The 20507-nt window shown below is 40.9% G+C and overlaps 1 protein-coding gene across 1 annotated transcript; it reads right to left on the bottom strand.

Annotated features, from left to right (window-relative positions):
* Nucleotides 1-776: 776 nt before the first annotated feature.
* Nucleotides 777-16911, bottom strand: Ms4a14 (membrane spanning 4-domains A14). Its single transcript, XM_057778683.1, has 6 exons — nucleotides 16774-16911; nucleotides 14944-15072; nucleotides 12208-12261; nucleotides 8830-8979; nucleotides 6697-6795; nucleotides 777-3506 (listed from the first exon to the last, which is right to left on the bottom strand). The coding sequence occupies exons 1-6, from the start codon at nucleotides 16909-16911 to the stop codon at nucleotides 777-779; spliced, it is 3300 nt and encodes a 1099-aa protein (XP_057634666.1).
* Between the last annotated feature and the right edge of the window lie 3596 nt (nucleotides 16912-20507).

Raw genomic sequence — 20507 nt, 5'->3', positions numbered from 1 at the left:
TCGAGGTTTTTTTAGTTACAGATTAGAAAGTTCAGGTGCACACACATACAAAGAAAACACCATGCAGCTGAGCAAAATGCAGAGCTTCAGAGTTGACAGAAAAGCAAGATTTTATCAAAGGCATCAAAGAGGAAGAGGATTAGAAAACTGTGATTGGCTTGGAAGACAGAGAGGGGAACTGACAGTTTTTTTTTTAAACACAATTCACTTGGCCATAGAGGGTGAAACTGACTCCCAGTACTGACAAAGCTGTGAGTGAAGGCATGTGAGAGAGAGCGAGCTCTGCAGCTTCTTTCAAAGCAGTCTAGTTTGCCATATTTTCTATTAGAATATGCACGTGACTACCCTTCCCTGACTTCTACTCTTCTCTCTCTAGCTTTGCTTCCTAATTCAGCAAGTATTGGGCAAACATAGTACACGTATCTTCAACACAAATGTGCGGGGAAAAAATATTAGCACTATGAGAAAATAGATCCAGTAAGTAGTAAGCTGTGGGATGAATTGACAATCATACATTGGAATACTATAATTGATGACAAAATTTTATAGTTTAGATGAGATTTATTTCTTCACTCCCAGAAGGTTTTGATATAGTCTTGACATCTGGCTTGTTTTCATTTTGTTTTAAGAAGGAATGAGTTCTTTGAGGGTCCTGCATGCCCTTTGTCTCTGGTGAGTGAATTAGACAGCAAGCACAGGTTAGAGAATCAGCTGCTTCATCCTCATCTGGCTCCATTAGCTGGGGTCTGTGGTTTTTGGTTAGATGTGTATGTATGTCAGTCTGAGTCCTCAGATTGCTGTTGATCTTTTTGATAGCATGAGGAAGAAGTGACATTCAGATCTTTGGATGAATCTGAACAGGGCATATTGTTCTGCACCTCTTGCTCTGAAGCTATATTGGATAAACAAGTTATATATGTGTATGGAACCAAGCTCTGACAAGAAACAGGGTAATTATCTGGCCTTGTGTCTTCTGACTGCTGGTCTTTTGGTTTTGAGCATGTATTTTCTATGTCTTCTGTGTCTTGGGGTTCCCTGTCTCTTGTTTGTACATCATCTGCAGCATACATATCTCCTCTTAAAACACCAGATTGTTGGTCGTTACCTTGACACAGACCTACCTGAAATACAAAGTTACGCAATTGACGATCTTGGGTGTGTTGGACTATGGTGCTGCGGGGTTGGACTTCTTGATATAGTGCCCTTTGCCTTAAGGATTCTCTTTCTAATAGCTCTTGGGATTCCCAGTCCAGGGAAGGCTGTATTTCAAACTGCCATTCTTGTGCTTTCCAATCTTTGTTTCTCCAGCCTTGACTTCTCCAGTCCTGGGATCCCAGGCTAACAGGTTGCCAGGATGGAGTTGACCAATATGAACATGACCTTTCTGAGAATTGAAAGCTTTGGGAGTCCCAGTCCAGACATGACGGCATCGGGGTTCTTCTTACTAGCGCTTGCTGTCTTTCTTCCTGGCTATTCAGGGCTTTCTGCTCTAGAGGCTGCTTGTCTTCAGATGGTTGAACTTGTTCTTCTGGATGTGGCTTTTCATCAGACTGCTGATCTTCTTCCTCCTTGCCGTTAAGCTGCTCTCCTGGGTATAGTTCCTCTACAGATTTTTGGTCTTTGCTTTGCTCATCTTGGGGTTGTTGTACTGGGACCTCCTCCTCTTTGACCTGCTGCTGATCAGCTTGCTGGTAGAGGAATAGCTCTGAGGTTTGAGTGTATGCATCTTGTTTCTCTGTGGTGTGCTTCTTTGTGGATAGCCAGGCTTTGATTTGCTGATCTATGGATTTCCGTCTTGAAGTTTTCCTTTGTACATCTACAGAATGTCTCCTTGGGGCTTCATCACCTTTGATTTGTAGGTCCAGGGAATGTCTCTTGGGAGGGAATATTTTATGTTTGCCTGGCAAGGATAAGGAAAGTCTTCTTGGGGTTTTCTTGCTCATATTAGACTTCCATTCTTGAGTCAGCTCCATAACTTCTGTTCGAATGTCTCTATAAAATATTTCTGGATCTTGCTGGATTTGAACTTCAGTGTTTAGTGCTTGAAGATCTGAGAATGACATGTCATGGGCCACTGTATCTTGGGTTTGTGTGCTTTGCGATATTTTTTCTGGAGATAGTACATCTTGGTATTTCAAATCATGCGATGGAGTTTCTTGAGAGGGAATCTCTTGTGATGGAGTTTCTTCAGATTGAGTCCTTTGGGATGGTATGTCTAGAGTTAATGTATCTTGGTATGGGCTTTCTTGGGATGGAGTCTTTGGGGATGGAATCTTTGGGGATGGAGTATCTTGGTATGGGCTTTCTTGGGATGGAGTCTTTGGGGATGGAATCTTTGGGGATGGAATATCTTGGTATGGGCTTTCTTGGGATGGAGTCTTTGGGGATGGAATCTTTGGGGATGGAATATCTTGGTATGGGCTTTCTTGGGATGGAGTCTTTGGGGATGGAATCTTTGGGGATGGAACATCTTGGTATGGGCTTTCTTGGGATGGAGTCTTTGGGGATGGAATCTTTGGGGATGGAACATTTTGGTATGGGCTTTCTTGGGATGGAATCTTTGGGGATGGAATCTTTGGGGATGGAGTCTTTGGGGATGGAGTATAATGGTGTGGAATCTTTTGGGATGGAGTATATTGGTATGGAGTTTCTTGGAATAGAGTATTTTGAGATGGAGTATCTTGGGATGATGTGTCTTTAGTTAGTGTATCTTGGAATGACAGCTCTTGGGATGGAGTCTCTAGGGATGGAGTCTCTTGGGAAGGTATGTCTTGAGTTAGTATATCTTGGTATGGAATATCTTGTGATTGAGTCTCTTGGGATGATATGCTTTGAGTGAGTGTATCTTGGAATTGCATGTCTTGGGATGGGGTTTCTTGAGATGGTATGTCTTCAGAAGGCAAGTCCTCGGATGTCAGATCATAAGACTGTGAAATACGGGATGATGGGGGTTTAGATTGTAAGACTTGTGTTGACAGAGCTGCCATTGTTTGGGATGATAAACTGTCAGGTAACAAAGGGGAGAAATTATGTGAAGATGGAGTTTTTAGAAATTTGGGTGACATATTTTGGTCGTCAATCAATTTGGGTTGCAGATCAGAGGTTTGACGTGTAATAGATTCTAGGCCCTCATCATTCAGGTTATTGCTTCTAGACTCTTTTTGGGAAGGAATATTTTCTGAAGATTTTGGTGTTAATGGGGGAAGTAAAGCATCCAGTTTAGTTTCTTCCTCTAGGGAGGGTGGAGGAATAGTCTCCTGTTCATCCGGAACATGCATAGAAGATGTACCCTTATCACTTTTCCGTGAGATATTTTTGGGAGCTGAAGGATTTCTTAGGCCTCTTAACTTGAAGAAAGCATAACCCCCTAAGAAAATGGCTGTTATGTTTGAAGTTGTATTATCACTGGGAGATTTTCCTTGAAACTCAAATTGTAATTGATTATTTTCTTCTGGCACAGGCTGTTCAGTATTTTGAGGAACTTCTGAAGGGAAGAAGAATACAGCCTATAATACCAAGGGGAAAACAGAGTGTTAGTAGGCCACAGCTGTCTTTTTGTCATTTTCTTACTGTATTCTCATACTATCTTTCCTCTCTCATGTGCACATGTAAGTAGAAGGGAGATGAAGCTCTCCAGCCTTTGCTGTCTGTTCATCAGCATTGATTTGGATGAGTCACTATTCTTATAGCCTAGATACTGAACAAAGAGATTTGATAAAAATTGCCTTTTTTCATATTGAATAATACTAAATATTCATATATTTGAAATATCTAGTTAATGTTCATACACAAATGTCTACTATTTGATTTGTTAATTATTTAGATGAACTGAATGTTAGTGATTAAAGACAATCAGAACTCACCCTTTAACTGCTGACAATTATAACCAGAATAACATATGAGTAGATGATGATAAAAATCACCCAGTACAATGCCTACTATTGAAATAGGTACTAGGTTCCGAGGAAGAAGTTAATTTACAGTATCATTTAAAAGAATGATACATTCAAGAAAAATGTCTATTCAAGAAGATGAAAGACTTCTACGTTGAAACTTCCAAAATATTGCTGAATGTATTTGTAAGAAGAATTAGACAAATGGAGATCTTCTCCATGTTTATTTATAACAAGACAAACTTGTTTAAAAAAATCAATGCTATGCAAAAATATACAGATTTAATGCTATCCATGTCAAAATACAAATAGCCTCATTCTCAGTTATACATAAAACATATTTCAAACTTATATGGACTCTTAAGGAAGTCAGAATAGCAAAACTATTTAATCAGAAGAATATTTGGTGATATAATAGTTGCCTATTTTGAAACTTCGATAAAGTTATGGTAAGATAGACAGGTAGATAAAATAGAGGACCCAGAAACAAGCATGATATAATTAGTTCATTGAGTTTCAACAGTGATGCCAGGATCACTCTTTGTGAAAGGACAGTCGTTTTTAACAACCAGCGCAAGGAAAACTGTTTAGCCACATGCAAAAAATGGATTGAACCTTTACCAAATACCATAGACAAACATCAGTTCACATTGGATAAAACATTAAAGCCAAAAAGTGTGTACTTTGGTGGGCCCTATCCTCTTTAATTCTTTTAAAGAGTAGTGCTGGAATGGTGCTACCCACATTCGGGATATATTTTACCTACCCTTTCCTTTCTGAAAACATTCGCACAGACAAACCCAGAGGTCTAAAGTCATCTAGGCTCTTTGTAATCCAATCAAGATGGCAACTGAGATTAGTTGTCACAGTTGGATTTGGTGGCAGTTTCATGGGTAAGACAACAAGAGAGGAATGGGGAGACGGTTCATTTGATAAAGCGCCTGCTGTACAAGGCAATTCTGAATTAAGACGGCTAGAAGTCATGTAAAGCATGCCAGCATGTTCTTGTTACTCTAACAGGTTCAGTGAGAGATTCAGTCTCAAACAAACATAGACTGGTCCAATTGAAGAAAAATACACAGTGCTGACCTTTGGCACAAACGATGTGCATGAATATATATGCACACACCACATACACAATATACTATCCCAATATACTCAAACATGTAATAACAAGAGAATGAAAAGAATACAAAAATCAGATTTGATAAAAATATGCCTTTTGTGCATTGAAGCTACTGTCCAGAATGTAAAAAAGATTAACAATCTGAAGGGACAGGGTAGGATGAAATATTTATAGACCATATGTCTGATAAGAAATTACCAAACCGTATATATAAAACATTACAGTTCAACAACAACAAATGAGCAACCTAATTAAGAAATGGGCATGGGTCTCTAAAAATCTCTTGTTCAACCTCTTGATCTACCTTTGCTAAGAGGTGTATGAAAATTGACATTAACCTTTGGGATGGTGTCAGGAAAATCGACATTAACCTTTGGGATGGTGGGGTTGAACTATATCTTGATTGTGATGGTCATTAAGTAGATATGTGTAGTTTGTCAAAATTTGTCATACAGCATACTTAGAATGAGTGTGCTTGATTGTTTAAAGTTAAAAGCAAGCAAGGAAGCAAGCAAATACTGTAACTGGAGATGTCTCATTCATTTCTGGCCACCCAGATCTGAATAATCACATAGAAACTATATTAATTCCATCTCTGTTTGGCCTCCTAGCTCAGGCTTCTTATTAATTAACTCTTACATCTTAAATTAACCCATTTCTATTAGTCAGTGTATCACTACAAGGCTATGGCCTACTGGTAAGGGTCCAGTGGCATCTGTCTCCTTTGGCAATTACATGGCGTCTTCTTAATTTTGCCTACTCTCTCTATATATCTCTGCTTGGATTTTCCACCTGGCTTTATTCTGCCCTGCCATAGGCCGAAGAAGCTTCTTTATTAACCAGTGGTAATAAAACATATTCACAGCATACAGAGGGGAATCCCACATCAAAACACTGTCAAGCACAGTCCAGACTGCTGTCATAACTCAGAAAACACGGCCAGGAGCAGCACCACACTAGTCAGAACAAATCCTATGTTCTGTCATACCAGAGATGTTAGTTAATACCTGTGTTAAGTCTTAATTCATTTTGATGTAGAATAAGGGTGTTGGTATATATTAAAATGGTTATTATGTTGACACTGAGTGAGTATAATATTGTTTGACATTATAAACGATCAGTAAGGGTATATGCTCCCAATGTCACAGTGCTATGGATTTTCCACAAAGTCCCATATTTGTTATTATTTTCAGGATGATAAAGAATTCCATATGAACAGAGATGACTGAGGACAGTAGATAGTACAAGAATGGAAAGCAAGTTATCTTAAAGTGAGCATCACTCTTAAGCTTGGACCCCTCTGATCTTCCTAATTTAGGTGTTTCAGTGTGGCATTTGAGCATATTGCCTCTGCACAGAAAATAGATGCCAATGTGGGGTGATGATCTCAGTGTGGATGCAGTAGTACCAACCTCTGTTCTGTTTTTACCCTTAGAGGGAGGAAGTGGGAGGACAAGAAAATCAGGATCATTGGAAGCTTGTAGGCAAGCTGGCCAGGAGTATACAGTAGTGAACAGCTGGAGAGACCTTTTCTCAAAACAAAGGTAAGGATCAACATCTGTGGTTGTCCTTCTATTTCCACACTCACACTGTATACATACACACAGGAACACACGTGTATACACACGTACATGCGCACACACAGATATTCAATTCTCATGATAATTTTGGGTGCACCTTTCTCGAACTGGTCCAGCAATTGCTTCTTAAGGATGCAATAGTCACAGAGATGCTGAGCTCCACTATGGTGATGATTAATAAAATGGACAAAATTCCCTAAAAATAAGAAGGAGAAAGAAATCATATTTAGGACAGAAGCAGCATCACTTTAAAAACAGAAGCCAAGAATACTTTAGACCCTATGACCAAGTTCTGTTCCGTATGCTATGCTGTTCTGTAGCTATTAAACATTGCATCATTTTCATGTCTTTCTGATGAGGAGTGGGTAACAAACTCCAATATCAGTAGGGCTAAAATAGTCTCTAGAATGAAACAAGGAAGGGCACAGTAGAATTCAGTAGCATTCCTATAATCATTTGTCATTTAATTGCAAAACCTAGTTTTGTTTCCTGTGTGAGAATACAGTACCCCCAATGCCTGCTTTTTCCTGCCCCAAGGCAGCTGGGGATGCCCATGTTTTGGAAGTGAAAGTTTCAGTTATGTATTCACCTATGTGTCAACTAAAACAAACCTACAAGATGGATCGAGTACCCAGATTGACATTTTGCAGGCGCTACTTTAAGGTAGTGTCTTTATTGAGAGGTGGGAGGGTGCAGTGTGGTATTCTAAAAGCTTAAATACTGAGGGCAGCAAAAGCTGGGTACAATTGTGCACAAGGTCACACTTACCCTGGGAGCATGAGTAAAGCTCCCTGTCTCCCAGTTTCTTTTGAACACCTGCAGAAGCTTAGATAATGGCCTGGAGTGTGTACACACCCTGCTGTGCTAAGTCCCATGCTGTCTGCCTTCCAGCAGGAGAGAACTGGCCCCAGTCCTTATAAAACTTCCATATATGCAGTTGGATCAAGTAGGGCAGGATTTTATTCCCTATTATTGTTTTCTGACTCTCCTTAGGAACCCAAGTATAATTTGGGACTTTATCTCAGCACACTCAAGGAGGTCCTTTAGTTTACGTCAACAGATGATTACAGGAATTAAATCACAGGAGATAATTTCCCATGATTCTACTTCACTTTTGTTCTTATTGGTTTAAATTTTCAAATTCTAGGATCCAAGTCTTCAAGATGCTGCTATCAGAAACAGATTAAAAGTCCAGAGTTTTCTTTGGGACCAGAGGAAAAGGCCCATTGACATCTTTGACATGATTGAAAATGATGTTGGGGTTGGCATGGTCACAGCACTTGGTATCAAGCCTAACAGCCTTAGTTTAAGCCTCAGGATCCTCATGTTGAGAGGAGATAAAGAACTCCTGTAAGCTGTTCTCGAATGTTCACATGCAAGCTGTGGCATTATGGACCACACATACCTCAAGTAAATAAATGTAAAAAATCATTAAAATAATTTAATGTCATGTATTGCTTATATGATAGACTCTTAAAACCTTAATTTTAATTAGGAGCTGGAGATAGTCAGAAATTTTGAGCACTGGCTCTTTCCTGGAGGACCTGGCCTCACTTTCCAGAATCCACACTGTAGCTAATAGACATGTGTAATTCTAGTCCCAGAGCATCTAGTACCATCTCTTGGCTTCAGAGACACTAGGCATGCACATGGTGCATAGTTCCACATTCAAGCAAAACACCCACACACATACAAAAATAAATTAACAAAATAAAAACCACATGTATAATTATATTTCCTCATAAATTAATATATCATATACCCTACCAAGTAAAAATTTACAAATATATAAAATGGCTTGTGTATTTAAAAGATTGCAACTCCTCACTTTCTCCCACCATATTTTGTTTTATGCCAATAGAGTAACTTTTTGATTAGCAAAAAGTAAACCCCAATACAATTGAAGTAATAATAGTTATAATATAGTTATTGAGTATTTATACTTTGTCAAGTATTATTTGAAGTAATCCTTACCACAGGTCAATGAGGCAGCTTTTATATTAATATCTTACATTTTTACAAGAGAAAACAAGCCAAGATACGGAGGCTGTACAATGTTACACCAAGCTCACAAGCTCCCCGGAGCTATAATTAGGATTAAAAATCAAGAGACTGTGGTTCTAGAAGCAGCTATACTTGAGGTCAGGGGTAAAAAGCAACTTATCATTGTGCCGTGGACATAGCCTGGCTAAGGTTACACAGACTCCTCATCCAGAATCAGGTCACTCACAAGGAGAAGCGTTCTGCCTACTACACATGTTCCTTCGAGGGAGGGCGCCTGGCAGAATTTGTGCTGCTGTGTAAAGCTGACGAGGATCAAGGCAATCCCAGCTAATGCAACTAGCGAGCTGAGGATATTCATGGTTGTGACTCCTGGTCTCTGGAAAATAGATTTAAGACACGGTAAAGTAAATAAAAACTAAAGATAAAGATACCTTGTAGGAAATTCTCGGAACTTTTCTAGTTCTAGAGACTGCATCAAGTCCATGTGATTGGAAGGTCTGACAAGTTTAGTTCTGACTGGTCTAAGTCAGAAGGCAAAGCAAACTGGGCCAACAATGCCCTGTGGTTAGCAATCCTGAAATGTCCATCTCATCTCAACACAAAGCATCTTTCACAACCTGGAAGGAGATGGTGCCTTGGGAAGTATCTCACCTTGGAAATCAGACTTGATTTTGAGTCCTGCTTTTATTAGAATTTGTACCAGCTATTTAATCTGTCTGAGTCTCAATTTCTACCTTTGAAAACGAGAATGACTTACCTGTAATCATTTATTTTCTAAAGATTTAGTGCATATACTAAATATATATCATTACCATATTAGGCCCCAGACATACAAAGATTCATGTGGGAACTGACAGCTCACCTTCCGGCTCACTACATTCCCCAGGAAGATTCAAACAATGACCAACACAACTGTCTGGTTAAAGATGGTAAAATCTGGACGAGGGGTTAAAATTGCCCTGTTTTGGTCTTCGTGCTCCAACATGGGAGGCATAAAAAGCTGATTGCTCCACTTAGTTCCTTTTAATTTTTAAAATTATTTTATTTACTTTATGAGAATTTCGTATGTGAGTATTGTGTTTACATCACCCCCCCACTCCGGCTTCTCCTGTGTTCTGTCCCCTCACTCCTCAAATTCATGGCCTCTAATTATTAATGATTATTTTTTACATATATGTATATATAAATTTATAATACAACCTACGGAGTTAATTTAGTGTCGTTCATTTGTATGTTTCTTTAGAACTGAACACTTGGGATTAGATCATCTGTGAGGCTTATCCCTGAAACAAATTGATTGCCCCTATCTCAGCAGTCATAGATTATAGTTCTTCAACTACTAGATTGTAGTTCTGGGGTGAAGCCTCATGATATTTCTCATTCATATTGGCATGTCAATTGGTGTCATTTTTCAGGTCTTATTTAGGCAATCATGGTGTTGAGATAACAGGTTCAGATTCCCTGTCATAATGGAAGATGCAGTTATACAGTAGATGCTCTGGCCCTTACAGTCTTTCTTATACCCCGTGTGCTGTCCCCTGAGAGCTTCCAGTTGTACTGTAGATAGATCAGTTGGTGTTGGGCACCCTCTGCTTAATTCCTTTTATTTGTTCCCAGTACATTTGATGGGAGAGGTGGGCATGTCTGAGTTTCTTACAAGAAAGCTGTGTTGTGGGCATCATATTATTTCCTTCATAGTCATTCTTAATTTTTAGAAAGAAAGTGTCATTCCAGAGTGTATCTGCTGTACCTCTGTGGGCTGTAACTTGTCTGCTAAGGTTGGAAATGAAGCTATGCATTTATATTCCTGGAACTGTGGCAAGACTGGGAAGTGCAGCTGTTCACCCTAAGCTAAGATCTTTATTGAAGAAGGTCTTTATTTGGTTTTGGCAAAACAAACAAACAAACAAACCCTCAAAACCCAAAAAGACACAAAACCAAGGAGCATGCAAATCTGTCATACACTCTCCATATTAAGTCCTTTTGGCTTCCACAGGGAACATTAACAGACTCAGGTCTCTGGATATATGATCCCTCATGCAGATTGTGTCTTACAAAGAGCACACCCAGCCCTAGTCCCATCTTATCCTTCTTATGGGATTGTTACGTCAGGTAGACCCTTACTGTCCATGATGTAGAGACGCATGGGATTAGGAACTAAGTGACTATGGTCATCCCGTCCATGCAGTCCCACCCCCATGTGTCATGCCATGCCTTCTTCCGTCTGTAAAGCTCTCCACGAGGCATAGATAACCTTTGTGGATATCTCAGCTCTGCAAGAAGACAATATAGATGCTGTCAGCATCTGTTTCCAGAGGAGCAGATGGAGGCATTCATCCCTCTCCCTAGGACCATTCTAGGGTTTGTAACTATCCCCGAGGAAATTGACAGAGTGCCATGAAAATGGATCTAGTGACTCAGAGAGGAAGCCCACAGCTCTAGGGCTTCCTGCAATGATTAGCTGAGAATAAGAATATTTACCCAGCACCAAGCCTTTTGTAAGTATTATCTCAGTCCTCACAGTAGCTCTTAGGAATCTCCCTTCAGGTTGACAGAGCAATGAGAACCAAGCAGCTCTGACTCAGTCCTACAACCAGGACAGGCAGGGAGAGGAATATAAAGTGACAGGAGACGAAGCTCAGGATTCAGTCTGAGGTTTCACAGAGAAGGCATTCAGTCCAAGAGCATTCAGTCTAAGGACTTGTAGCGACAGGATACCCCATTCGGTCTGAGGATTTCATATAGGTATGAACTAGTGACTGACTGCTCTGCTTCTCTCTGATCTTTCAGCTTTCACCCCCCTAGTATCCGATTCTGGGTTTTTATTATTAAGACCAAGTAAAAATTGCACTACAGCCTCTGAGCAAAGCACCTGTTGGCATTGGAGGCAGGGCTGGGAATAGAAAGTGAGGGTGACAGGGTTCTGGGGTGGGTTTGGTTCAGGTAGTGTTTTTCAACTTTGAGACTCTAGATGTTTTGTTCAGATGATTTTTCTATTGTTGTAGGAAGTCTTCCCATGTTCCCGTTGTTTTAAAGCTTGCTTAGAGGGGGTTAAGGGAAGACTCAGTGGTTAAGAGCTGGCTGGTTTTTTAGAGGATCGAGTTTCAGTTTTCTATAGTGGCTGATAAATATCTGTAGCTCCAGTTTCAGGGGATCTGATACCCTCTTCTGGCCTCTTTGGGTAAAACACTCCTACACATAAAATAAAAACATAAATTCAAAAAGAAAAAGTATGCTTAGAGACAATCCTGGCTCTTACCCTCCAGCTGCCAATAGTATACCCCACCTAGTTTTGACAACCAAAAGAGATCTCGGATGTTGTGAACTATTCCCCGTGGAAAGAGAAGAAGCAAAAAATCTACTCCCAATTAAAAATCATTTAACTACAGCAATATAGGATGGTTCCCAATGGGTAACTTTCAGTTCTCTTGACAAGAGAAGTGGGAGAAAGGGAAAGAACACGGGGCTAAATCATCCACAGGTTGGGTTTGAACCACAAATTTGATGCATAAAAGATCTTCCTGAGAAACACTAAAGCTTAAGGCCAAAGCTGCTACAAAGCAAATGGATTTTAAATCAGGTAGAAGTGATTAAAACTACTTACCAGATTTCGTCTTAATTTATCATTGAACACTGTGATGAATCCTGTCAGAAAAAACTGTTCGGAAGACAAGAGGCAATGGTTAACAGGTGGTCCATCTAATCTGTCTACAACACAGTCTCCTCTGGGTTTTCAAACTGTCAGCGGTACTTCCCTTCCCCAGCATCTAGCCTTTCCAACCTGAGTGTTAGGGAGGAACATCCTTGTTTTAATTCCATCTATAGGGAGTTGGTATCGGCACCTGGGTCTTAGCATCTAAAATCCGTATGTTGCAATACAGACACTGGGAAGCTTCTGCTGGCATCTTCCTCTGCACCACCTGGCCCCCCACCTCCAGACCCCCTCATATTCTCTCTCTTGGGGCCTCACAGTATCACCTTCCTTCTCTGGGCAACCACAACGTCTTTCTAGTTGATGTTCCCAGTATGGCTGTCATCCTTGAATTCATTTCCCCCTCAAAAACCCACAATGAACTCTAATGAGAACACACCTTTCAACAAAAAGAAGAAAAACAGTCATCAGTAGACACTATTTGCCCTAATGCTGAAATGTACACAGCCATGTTTAACGCTGCCCTCTTCACAATAGCTAGAGGTGGAGTCAGCTCAGATGCCATTAGCTAACGAGCAGACAGTTCCTAGGTGGTTTCATGTTATGCCACGGCCATGCACTTTTCTCAGTTGTTTTCCCATGACACACCCTTAGCTAGTGCCTTTGGTCATAGCCAGGGGAAGCATCCATTCCTTTTGCCTCAGCTCGTGAGAATCCCTGTATGAAGTGCTTCTCTGCCCCGGGGGCCGGGTGGGTCCTCCACTCCACCCTCACACAGTTCTCTGGAGCACTTCTCTAGGTGTAAGATCATCTGGCAATTTCTCAGGAAGGGCTTTTCCCCCACAGTACTTAGAGATCTGGAACGTTACCAAGAAGATGTAGTTGTGTGTTCAGTAAATGTCTTTCCCATGAAGACTGATTTGTTTTAATTTAAAAGTCATTCTTTTTTCAATTTACATACCGATCGCAGTTCCCCCTCCACCCCTCCTGCCGTTCCCCCCCACCTCCCACTTAGTTCCCCATCCACTTCTCAGAAAGGGTAAGGCCTCGCATGGGAAGTCCACAAAGTCTGCCTTGCCAGGTTGAGGCAGGACCCAGCCCCTCTCCCTAGTATTGAAGCTGAGCAAGGTATTCCTCCGTTGGGAATGGGCTAGAAGAATTGATATGTTTTAAAAAGCGGTAAATTAAGTCTTACTAAACTTCACACCTGTGACTCTCACAACTTGTATTGGGAGAATTTGCTTGGAGAATGGGGAGGTGAAGTCTGGGTCCCTTTGGTTCTTTACGTTAGAGTGAGTGCAGTTTAGGAAACAGGCAGAGACCCACATCGGAGCACTGAACCGAGCTCCCAAAGTCCAGTTGAAGAGCGGAAGGAGTGAGAATATGAGCAAAGAGGTCAAGACCATGGTGGGTTCACCCACTGAAACCGTCTACCTGAGCTAATCTAATGGGAGCTCACCAACTTCAATCAGACTGGGAAGGAACAAGCATAGGACCGAGTTAGTCCCTCTGAATGTGGTTGACTGTTGCATGGCTGGGGCAAAGTGAGGGGCCACTGGCAGTGTCACCAGGATTTATCCCTACTGCATGTACTGGCCTTTTTGGGATCCTATTCTCTTTGTATAGATACCTTGCTCAGCCTAGATATAGTAGGGAGGGCCTTGGTCCTTCCTTAAGGCAATGTGCCTTACCCTTTCTGAGGATTGGATGGGGATGGGGGGTAAGTGGAAGGAGTGGGAAGAGGGGAAGAAGTGGAAACTTGGATTGGTATGTATAATGAAAAAAGATAGTTTGGTTTTTTAAAATAAATAAAAAATGAATACTAAAAAAAAAGAACAAAAAAAGCCAAACAAAAACAAAGAAATAAAAAGAAATCAACCTCTTATTCTTTCATTGGGAAAATGAAATGTTATCATTTGTTTTGGAAATACAAATTATTGAAATGGCACAGAATGCTTTTCAAAACACATGACTGGTTTTCATAGAGACAGTGGTCCCATTAGTTATTTCCGTTATTTGCTTATTGATTGGATGATCCGTGCCTTCATTCATGCATCTCATATCTCAAGCATGGTCCTAATTTCTGAGACAATCAAAGGAAGTAAACAGGCCCGATTCTCATCCTCTTGCATGTTTTTTTTTTGTGAGATACTCTAGTGAGTTTACTCTTAAATATGCAGCAAAGGATTAGGAACCAAGCTGGAGGGTTTGGTGGAAATAGCATAGTACTAAGAACAAAATTGTTGGCTCCATGGTCACCTGGACAGTGACAGACCTAAACCCCTCTGGGACTAAGAAGGGTACTGAGCTATGATGACCCTCAAGTTTTCCTCCTCCTTGAGTCCTGTTCTTTGAGTGATAACTGTATGAATTCCTGTTCTCAGGCTACCGTGTCTGCATGTGGTAACATAGACTGCCTGCCTGCTTCGTCATCCAGGTTGGTACTGTGGGATGCACTCTACCCATAGGCTTTGGACAAGCACTGTGTACCTAGGGGCAGCTGTTACTGTGAGGTGGCAGACAATGACCAATGGGATAATACGGAATAATTTCATTCACGGAAGAGTGGTTTGCCTGTTTGGTGTCTAGGAAGGGACACACTTAGGAAATTTATTGTCAAAGAACTGAATGCAATTCCCATCCGTCTTTATAGCAATTTCTGACATGTTCTTAGCATGTAGTACTTACAATAACTGCTCCCCAGAAAGGATATCCTGTGAGGATCACGAGAGGAAATTTTTTGGAGAAAAAGATGAAATTCAATGCTAATATAATCCCAAGGCCCACAATGACCAGAGAAAGGAGAATCTGGGTGGCCTGGAAGGAGAAAATAAACACGAGGTGACAAGAGCCCAGGCCTCCGGCTGCACACTACCCCAGTACAAACATCTTCCATGTCCCCATCATGCTGAGTCCCTCCAAAATTTAATTCTTCACTCTGGTCCTTTACTATTGCCCAAGATCCCCAGTATATCTTGTAGCAGATATAGTTGAATTCACGTGTGACTAAACCCAGATTGCAAACTTCTTAAGGACAGGTCCCCAAACTACTCCCTTACCCGCTTCCTCCTCTGCCACCCTGGCATCTTCTGGTTATCCTCACACTTAGCCTCTACAGTCGACAGTGCGGCCCATCCTTGCTTTGCATGGGAAAGTGGGTGGGAGGCTTGGTTCCAGGACCAAAATCTGAGGATGCTTCGTTAAAAATGTTATGTATAGATAATCTACACACAGCCTCTTCTTTGCACATTGTTTTCCCAGACCAGATCTCCGGCATTCCAAATTGTGCTCAAATCATTAGGTACCATAGGGTGATTATAATCACCTGGCTCTCCTGCCTCCACCTCCCAATGCTGGGAGAACAGGTTTGCATCACCACACCCGTCTCCTCCTGTATCCTTTAAATTGTCTCCTAGGGTGGTAGTATACAATGGCCCATATACACAAGCACCAGAAGCCTTTAAGCAACACTTACTAGAATGTAAACGCATAAAGTAGCTGCTTATTACACTGTCTGTGAATGTGTATAAGAAAACTAGCTGTACATATTCAATATAGGCATAATTTTAAAAATATTTTCATTCTGTGTTATTTGAGCCTATGCATCCTTAGACCTACACTCCACTGATGAACTTTGACCTCACCTTCCCTGACTTCTTAGTTTCTGTGAGAGGCACTGCCATAGCCTGGGGCCACTTCCAAAGAAGATTTTTGGAAAAATTACATAGTTTTCTGCTTCCCATGAGTTGGAAGCCAGAGACCAGAACTAGCTCCCCATGAAAGAACCATAGAACTTCCCTGGGGTTAGGTGAGTTATTAGACTAGTTACTCCTGAAAGCTCCTTAATCCAGAACCTCAGAAACATGTCTGCATTGACCATTGAGAGTTAACATATAATTCAATCCAAAGGCAAACTGCATTGCCCTTCTAAAGAGATCTTTTGTTTCTCTATTTTCGTCAAAATCCTTGGAGATGGCACATGATGATTCTTCTCTGAGGATCCATTTTTTCACAAGCCATTGGCTTAGATGTACTGCCTTTTCAGTTTTTGAATAGTTCGTACATGAATACAATGTATGTATCACATTAACCCATTACCTTCTTTTAGCCTGCTCGCATCCATACTGAACCTTTCTTTTCCCCAACTAATCCTTAATTTTTATGTCCTTTTTGGTAACTCACTGACTTTATTTAGAGTTACCTATGTAAGCAGTAACTTATGTTATGATTGGAGCATGGGCAAAACTTATCAGTAGCTGCACTTTTGGGGAAAATTACTGATTCCCTTGCTGCGCCCCCCCCCCCAGCAACCATTATCTGTCAATAGCTCTCTGGGGAGGGTGGAGACTAGTGAGCTTCCTTGACTATAGAAGGATACTTTGCAGATGAAATGGCAGGGAGGAAGGGAGACCAACTCCCTCCCTGAATATGATGGCACAAAGCCACCTCTGTAGACAAAAATGGAGATTCGGCCCCTTTCCTTCCTTCTGGGACAATCCATGAAAAGGCAGAACTCACCCCCAAAACTTTTGGCTCCCCCTTGAGGATATCGAGCAGGGAGTTATGAGGTCTGTAAGGAAAGGCAGTCAAGATAGTTTCATTTGGGTCTATAGTGATGACATGGCTCCTTCTTTTCTCCTCAGATGGTGGCTCCATAATTTAGCAGTAGAGCTCTGTTAGGAGAAGGAGTGAAAGGACATTGCAGCCGTAATCATGATGTATTTCCTCCCTAGGGCCACATGGAGTCCTCCGCAATGAGCCCGTAGCAATTACATAGTACTAGAACCCCAGAATCCCAGTCATTGAGTCATAGAATCTGAGAATTCTAGAGTGTACCAGCCTTCTTGATTCTTACAGAGGAAACCTGAAAAACTGGCTCTATTATAAGCTTGCTTAAAAAGCATATAGTAAGCACAAAATTAGCTAGATGGTATACACACAAAACAAGTGCCTGTCTGTGCCTGTATGTTTTCAAGATTTTTAAAGTATATTAAAACTTGCATATACTTACAGTGTTCAGGGCAATGTTTTGATACATAGATACACTGTGTAAGTATTACCATAATGAAGGCAATCAATGTATCCATCGCCTTAAATTGTTATTGCTTTTTCATTTTTCTTTTTGTGGTGAGAAACTTTAAGATCCACTCTTGGGGCTGAAGAGATGGCTCAGTGGTTAAGAGTTTGTGCAGAAGTTAAGGAAACAGTCAGTTGAGTGAAGGATCCAGAGTTGGAGGGAATCTTGGCCACCTCCACATCTGACAGAGGATTAATATCCAGAACATGAAGATTTCAAAAAACAGGTAGTCATGGAAACAAATGATCCAATTAAAAAATGGGCAAAGGGTCTAAACAGAGAGGTCTCAATAGAAGAAGTAAAAGTGGCTAAAAATAACTCAGAAAGTGTTCATCATTCTTAGCAATTAGGGAAATGAAAATTAAAGCAACCTTGAGACTTCATCTTATTCCAATCAGAATGGCGAAGATCAAGAAAACAATTGATAAGAAATGCTGGTGAGGTCACAGGGAAGGGGAACCTTCAGTCTCTGCTGGAAATGCAGATTGGTGCAGCCATTCTGGAAGTCAGTACAGAGAATCCGCAATAAACTAAAAATAAATCTACCTTAAGACGCAGCTGTACCACTCCGTGACATATGCTCAAGGGAGTTGACATCCTACTCCCCAGATACGTCTCAGCAGTTGCCTTGCTGTCGAATTCAAAATAGCCAAGAAATGGAGACATCCTCAATGTCCTCCGACAGAAAAGTAGATAATGAAAATGTGGCACATATGCAAAATGGAATGCTATTTAGCGTTAATTAAAAATGAAATCATGAAACTTGGAGGTAATTGGATGGACCTAGAAAAGATTATATTGAATGAAGGTACTCTGACTCAGAAAGACTAATGATTTATGTTCTCTCCCAGCAGGGGTGGTGAGGTCAGAACCTTAGAATAAAACTACTACCTCCACCCTGCTGAATCAGCTCAGTTCCTAACCACACATTCTGAATCTTACCCACAGATGAGTAGCTATCACCGCTCATCAAAGAAGCTTCTCTTTACAGCAAGTGGAGACCGTCACAGAAAACCATAGGTGGACACGATCAGTGGATCATGGGAATTCTAGCTCCAATGAGCACATCTGTATCACAGCTCCTGCATCTCGGCTCAGGGAACATCTCGGAAGAGTGGGTAGAAAGATCCTAAGAACCAGAATACCAGGATGTCTGTTTGAATCAGTCTTTCATAGAAGTGGCTGCATGAACGAGATCTGAAGAATGGCAGTATCAATAGATATGTTAATAATAATAATAACATATAATAATATATATTAATAATAATAGATATGGAAGGGGGAAAAATCTCATGGGCTTCTACCCCGGACACACGACTACTGGCAACTAATGACTGCTATACACACAACCACTTTTATTATGGGTATAATGATATTATATAATTATTATAAGGGGGAGGAGACATGGAAGCAGTTCAAGGGAGGGGACTTGGGAGAGGCTGGTGGGAGAAAAGAAAAGAAAGAAGTGATGCCATCATATATTAAAAAAAAACTTTTTATTTCTATTTTTTTTTTTTGTGGATTTCATATCATGTATACTGATCCCACTCATCCTCCCCTTCCCTTGATTCCATCCTCTGACCTTGCAATCTCACCCCCAAAACAAAATCAAATTTTAAAGTAAAAAGAAAAAAACAAAAACAAACAAATTCTCAGTGTGGACACTGTAGTGTGTCACAGTGTACCCTTCAGTCCATATGTCATTACTTGACTCATTGCAATGAGTCAAGGATCTGGTTCAAAGCCTCTGGCTTCTGCTACACTATTGACACTGGACCTTCACTGGGACTCCTCTTGGAAATCCTTTTGTTGTCCTGTGTGGTAGAGATCCTGATGTTTTGGATCTGTAGGCCTGGCCCCTTCACATGCTCCAGCAGTCCATAGGTGAGGTGGATATTGGGGTGGGCTAACTCATAGGCCTGGTTCTGCACCTGGGTGGTAGCTGGTCATCCCGCCAGCCTGCCCTCATTGTCATCACCCATGCCATTATATTTGAATTAGAATGTATGAAATGATGGTGGTAATGGCAATGATGAGGAAAAGGCAGTAAAGGAGTGCACTGCTCTTTCAGAGGGAAAGACAATAAAGGGGTGCACTGCTCTTTCAGAGGGAAAGAAAGACAATAAAGGGGCACACTCTTTCAGAGGGAAAGAAAGACAATAAAGGGGTGCACTGCTCTTTCAGAGAGAAAGACAGACAATAAAAGGGTGCACTGCTCTTTCGGAGGGCTGGAGCTCAGTTCCTAGCACTGATATCTGGTAACTCATAACTGCCTAAGGGGCATCTGACACTTCTGGTCTCTGAGGCACATGCATTCATATACACATATGTACACACGTGTGGGTGCACACACACACTTGTTAAAAAATGAATCCAAGAAAAAGAGATCAGCTCTCTTTGCACTCTGCTTTCTGAGTTCTTTATAGATTTTAGTTGTCTTTTTTATTGCTCTCAGGTATGTAGGGGAATGATCTACGCTCTTACGTATTTCCGTAGTTTATTTGGAAACCTTACATATTTATTTCAGTTACACATTTGTTTCTGGGGAGCAATATTGGAAGTTCTCTTTCTTGGGTGAGCAATGTTGATTTTTTCCAATCCAGGATTGAAGTTGCTATTGCTTTTCTACATCCAATGTCTTATTCAGTCTAGTATTTAGATGAGAGAGTATACCATGATTCATTATAGTCTTCAGATTCAAATAAAAAAATAAAGCCAATATGTTGGGTCTCTAACTCAGTAGTAGAGTTCTTTCTTAGTGTGTGCAAGGTCCTACATTCAATACCCATTCCTAATATATGTGAAGTCATTAAGTGAGACAGAAATAAGTCATTGTCTTGCAACAGAGTCTCACTCTGTACCCAAACTGACCTTGAACTCAGGGCAATCCTTCTGCTTCAGCCTCTCAAACCCTGGGGTTACAGGTGTGAACCATCATGCCTGGCTATGATCTATTATTATTTTTCATTGCTGGGAATCAAACCCAGGTCCTTGCACAGACTGACATTTCCAAAAGATGTCAGATGATTTAAGAATGCATAATGTCTAATATTTAAGCAACAGGAATGTGCAAGCAGCACAGAGAAGGAGCCTGTCCAGCTGCAAGACCTCACCAGCATCCATCACTACAGGACTGCACACTTTCTCCTGCGCTCTCTTTGGAGAAGTTATGAAG

This window comes from Chionomys nivalis, chromosome 8, assembly GCF_950005125.1.
Source record: "Chionomys nivalis chromosome 8, mChiNiv1.1, whole genome shotgun sequence".
NCBI classification, from domain to species: domain Eukaryota; kingdom Metazoa; phylum Chordata; class Mammalia; order Rodentia; family Cricetidae; genus Chionomys; species Chionomys nivalis.
This window is presented reverse-complemented; position numbering and strand designations above follow the sequence as displayed.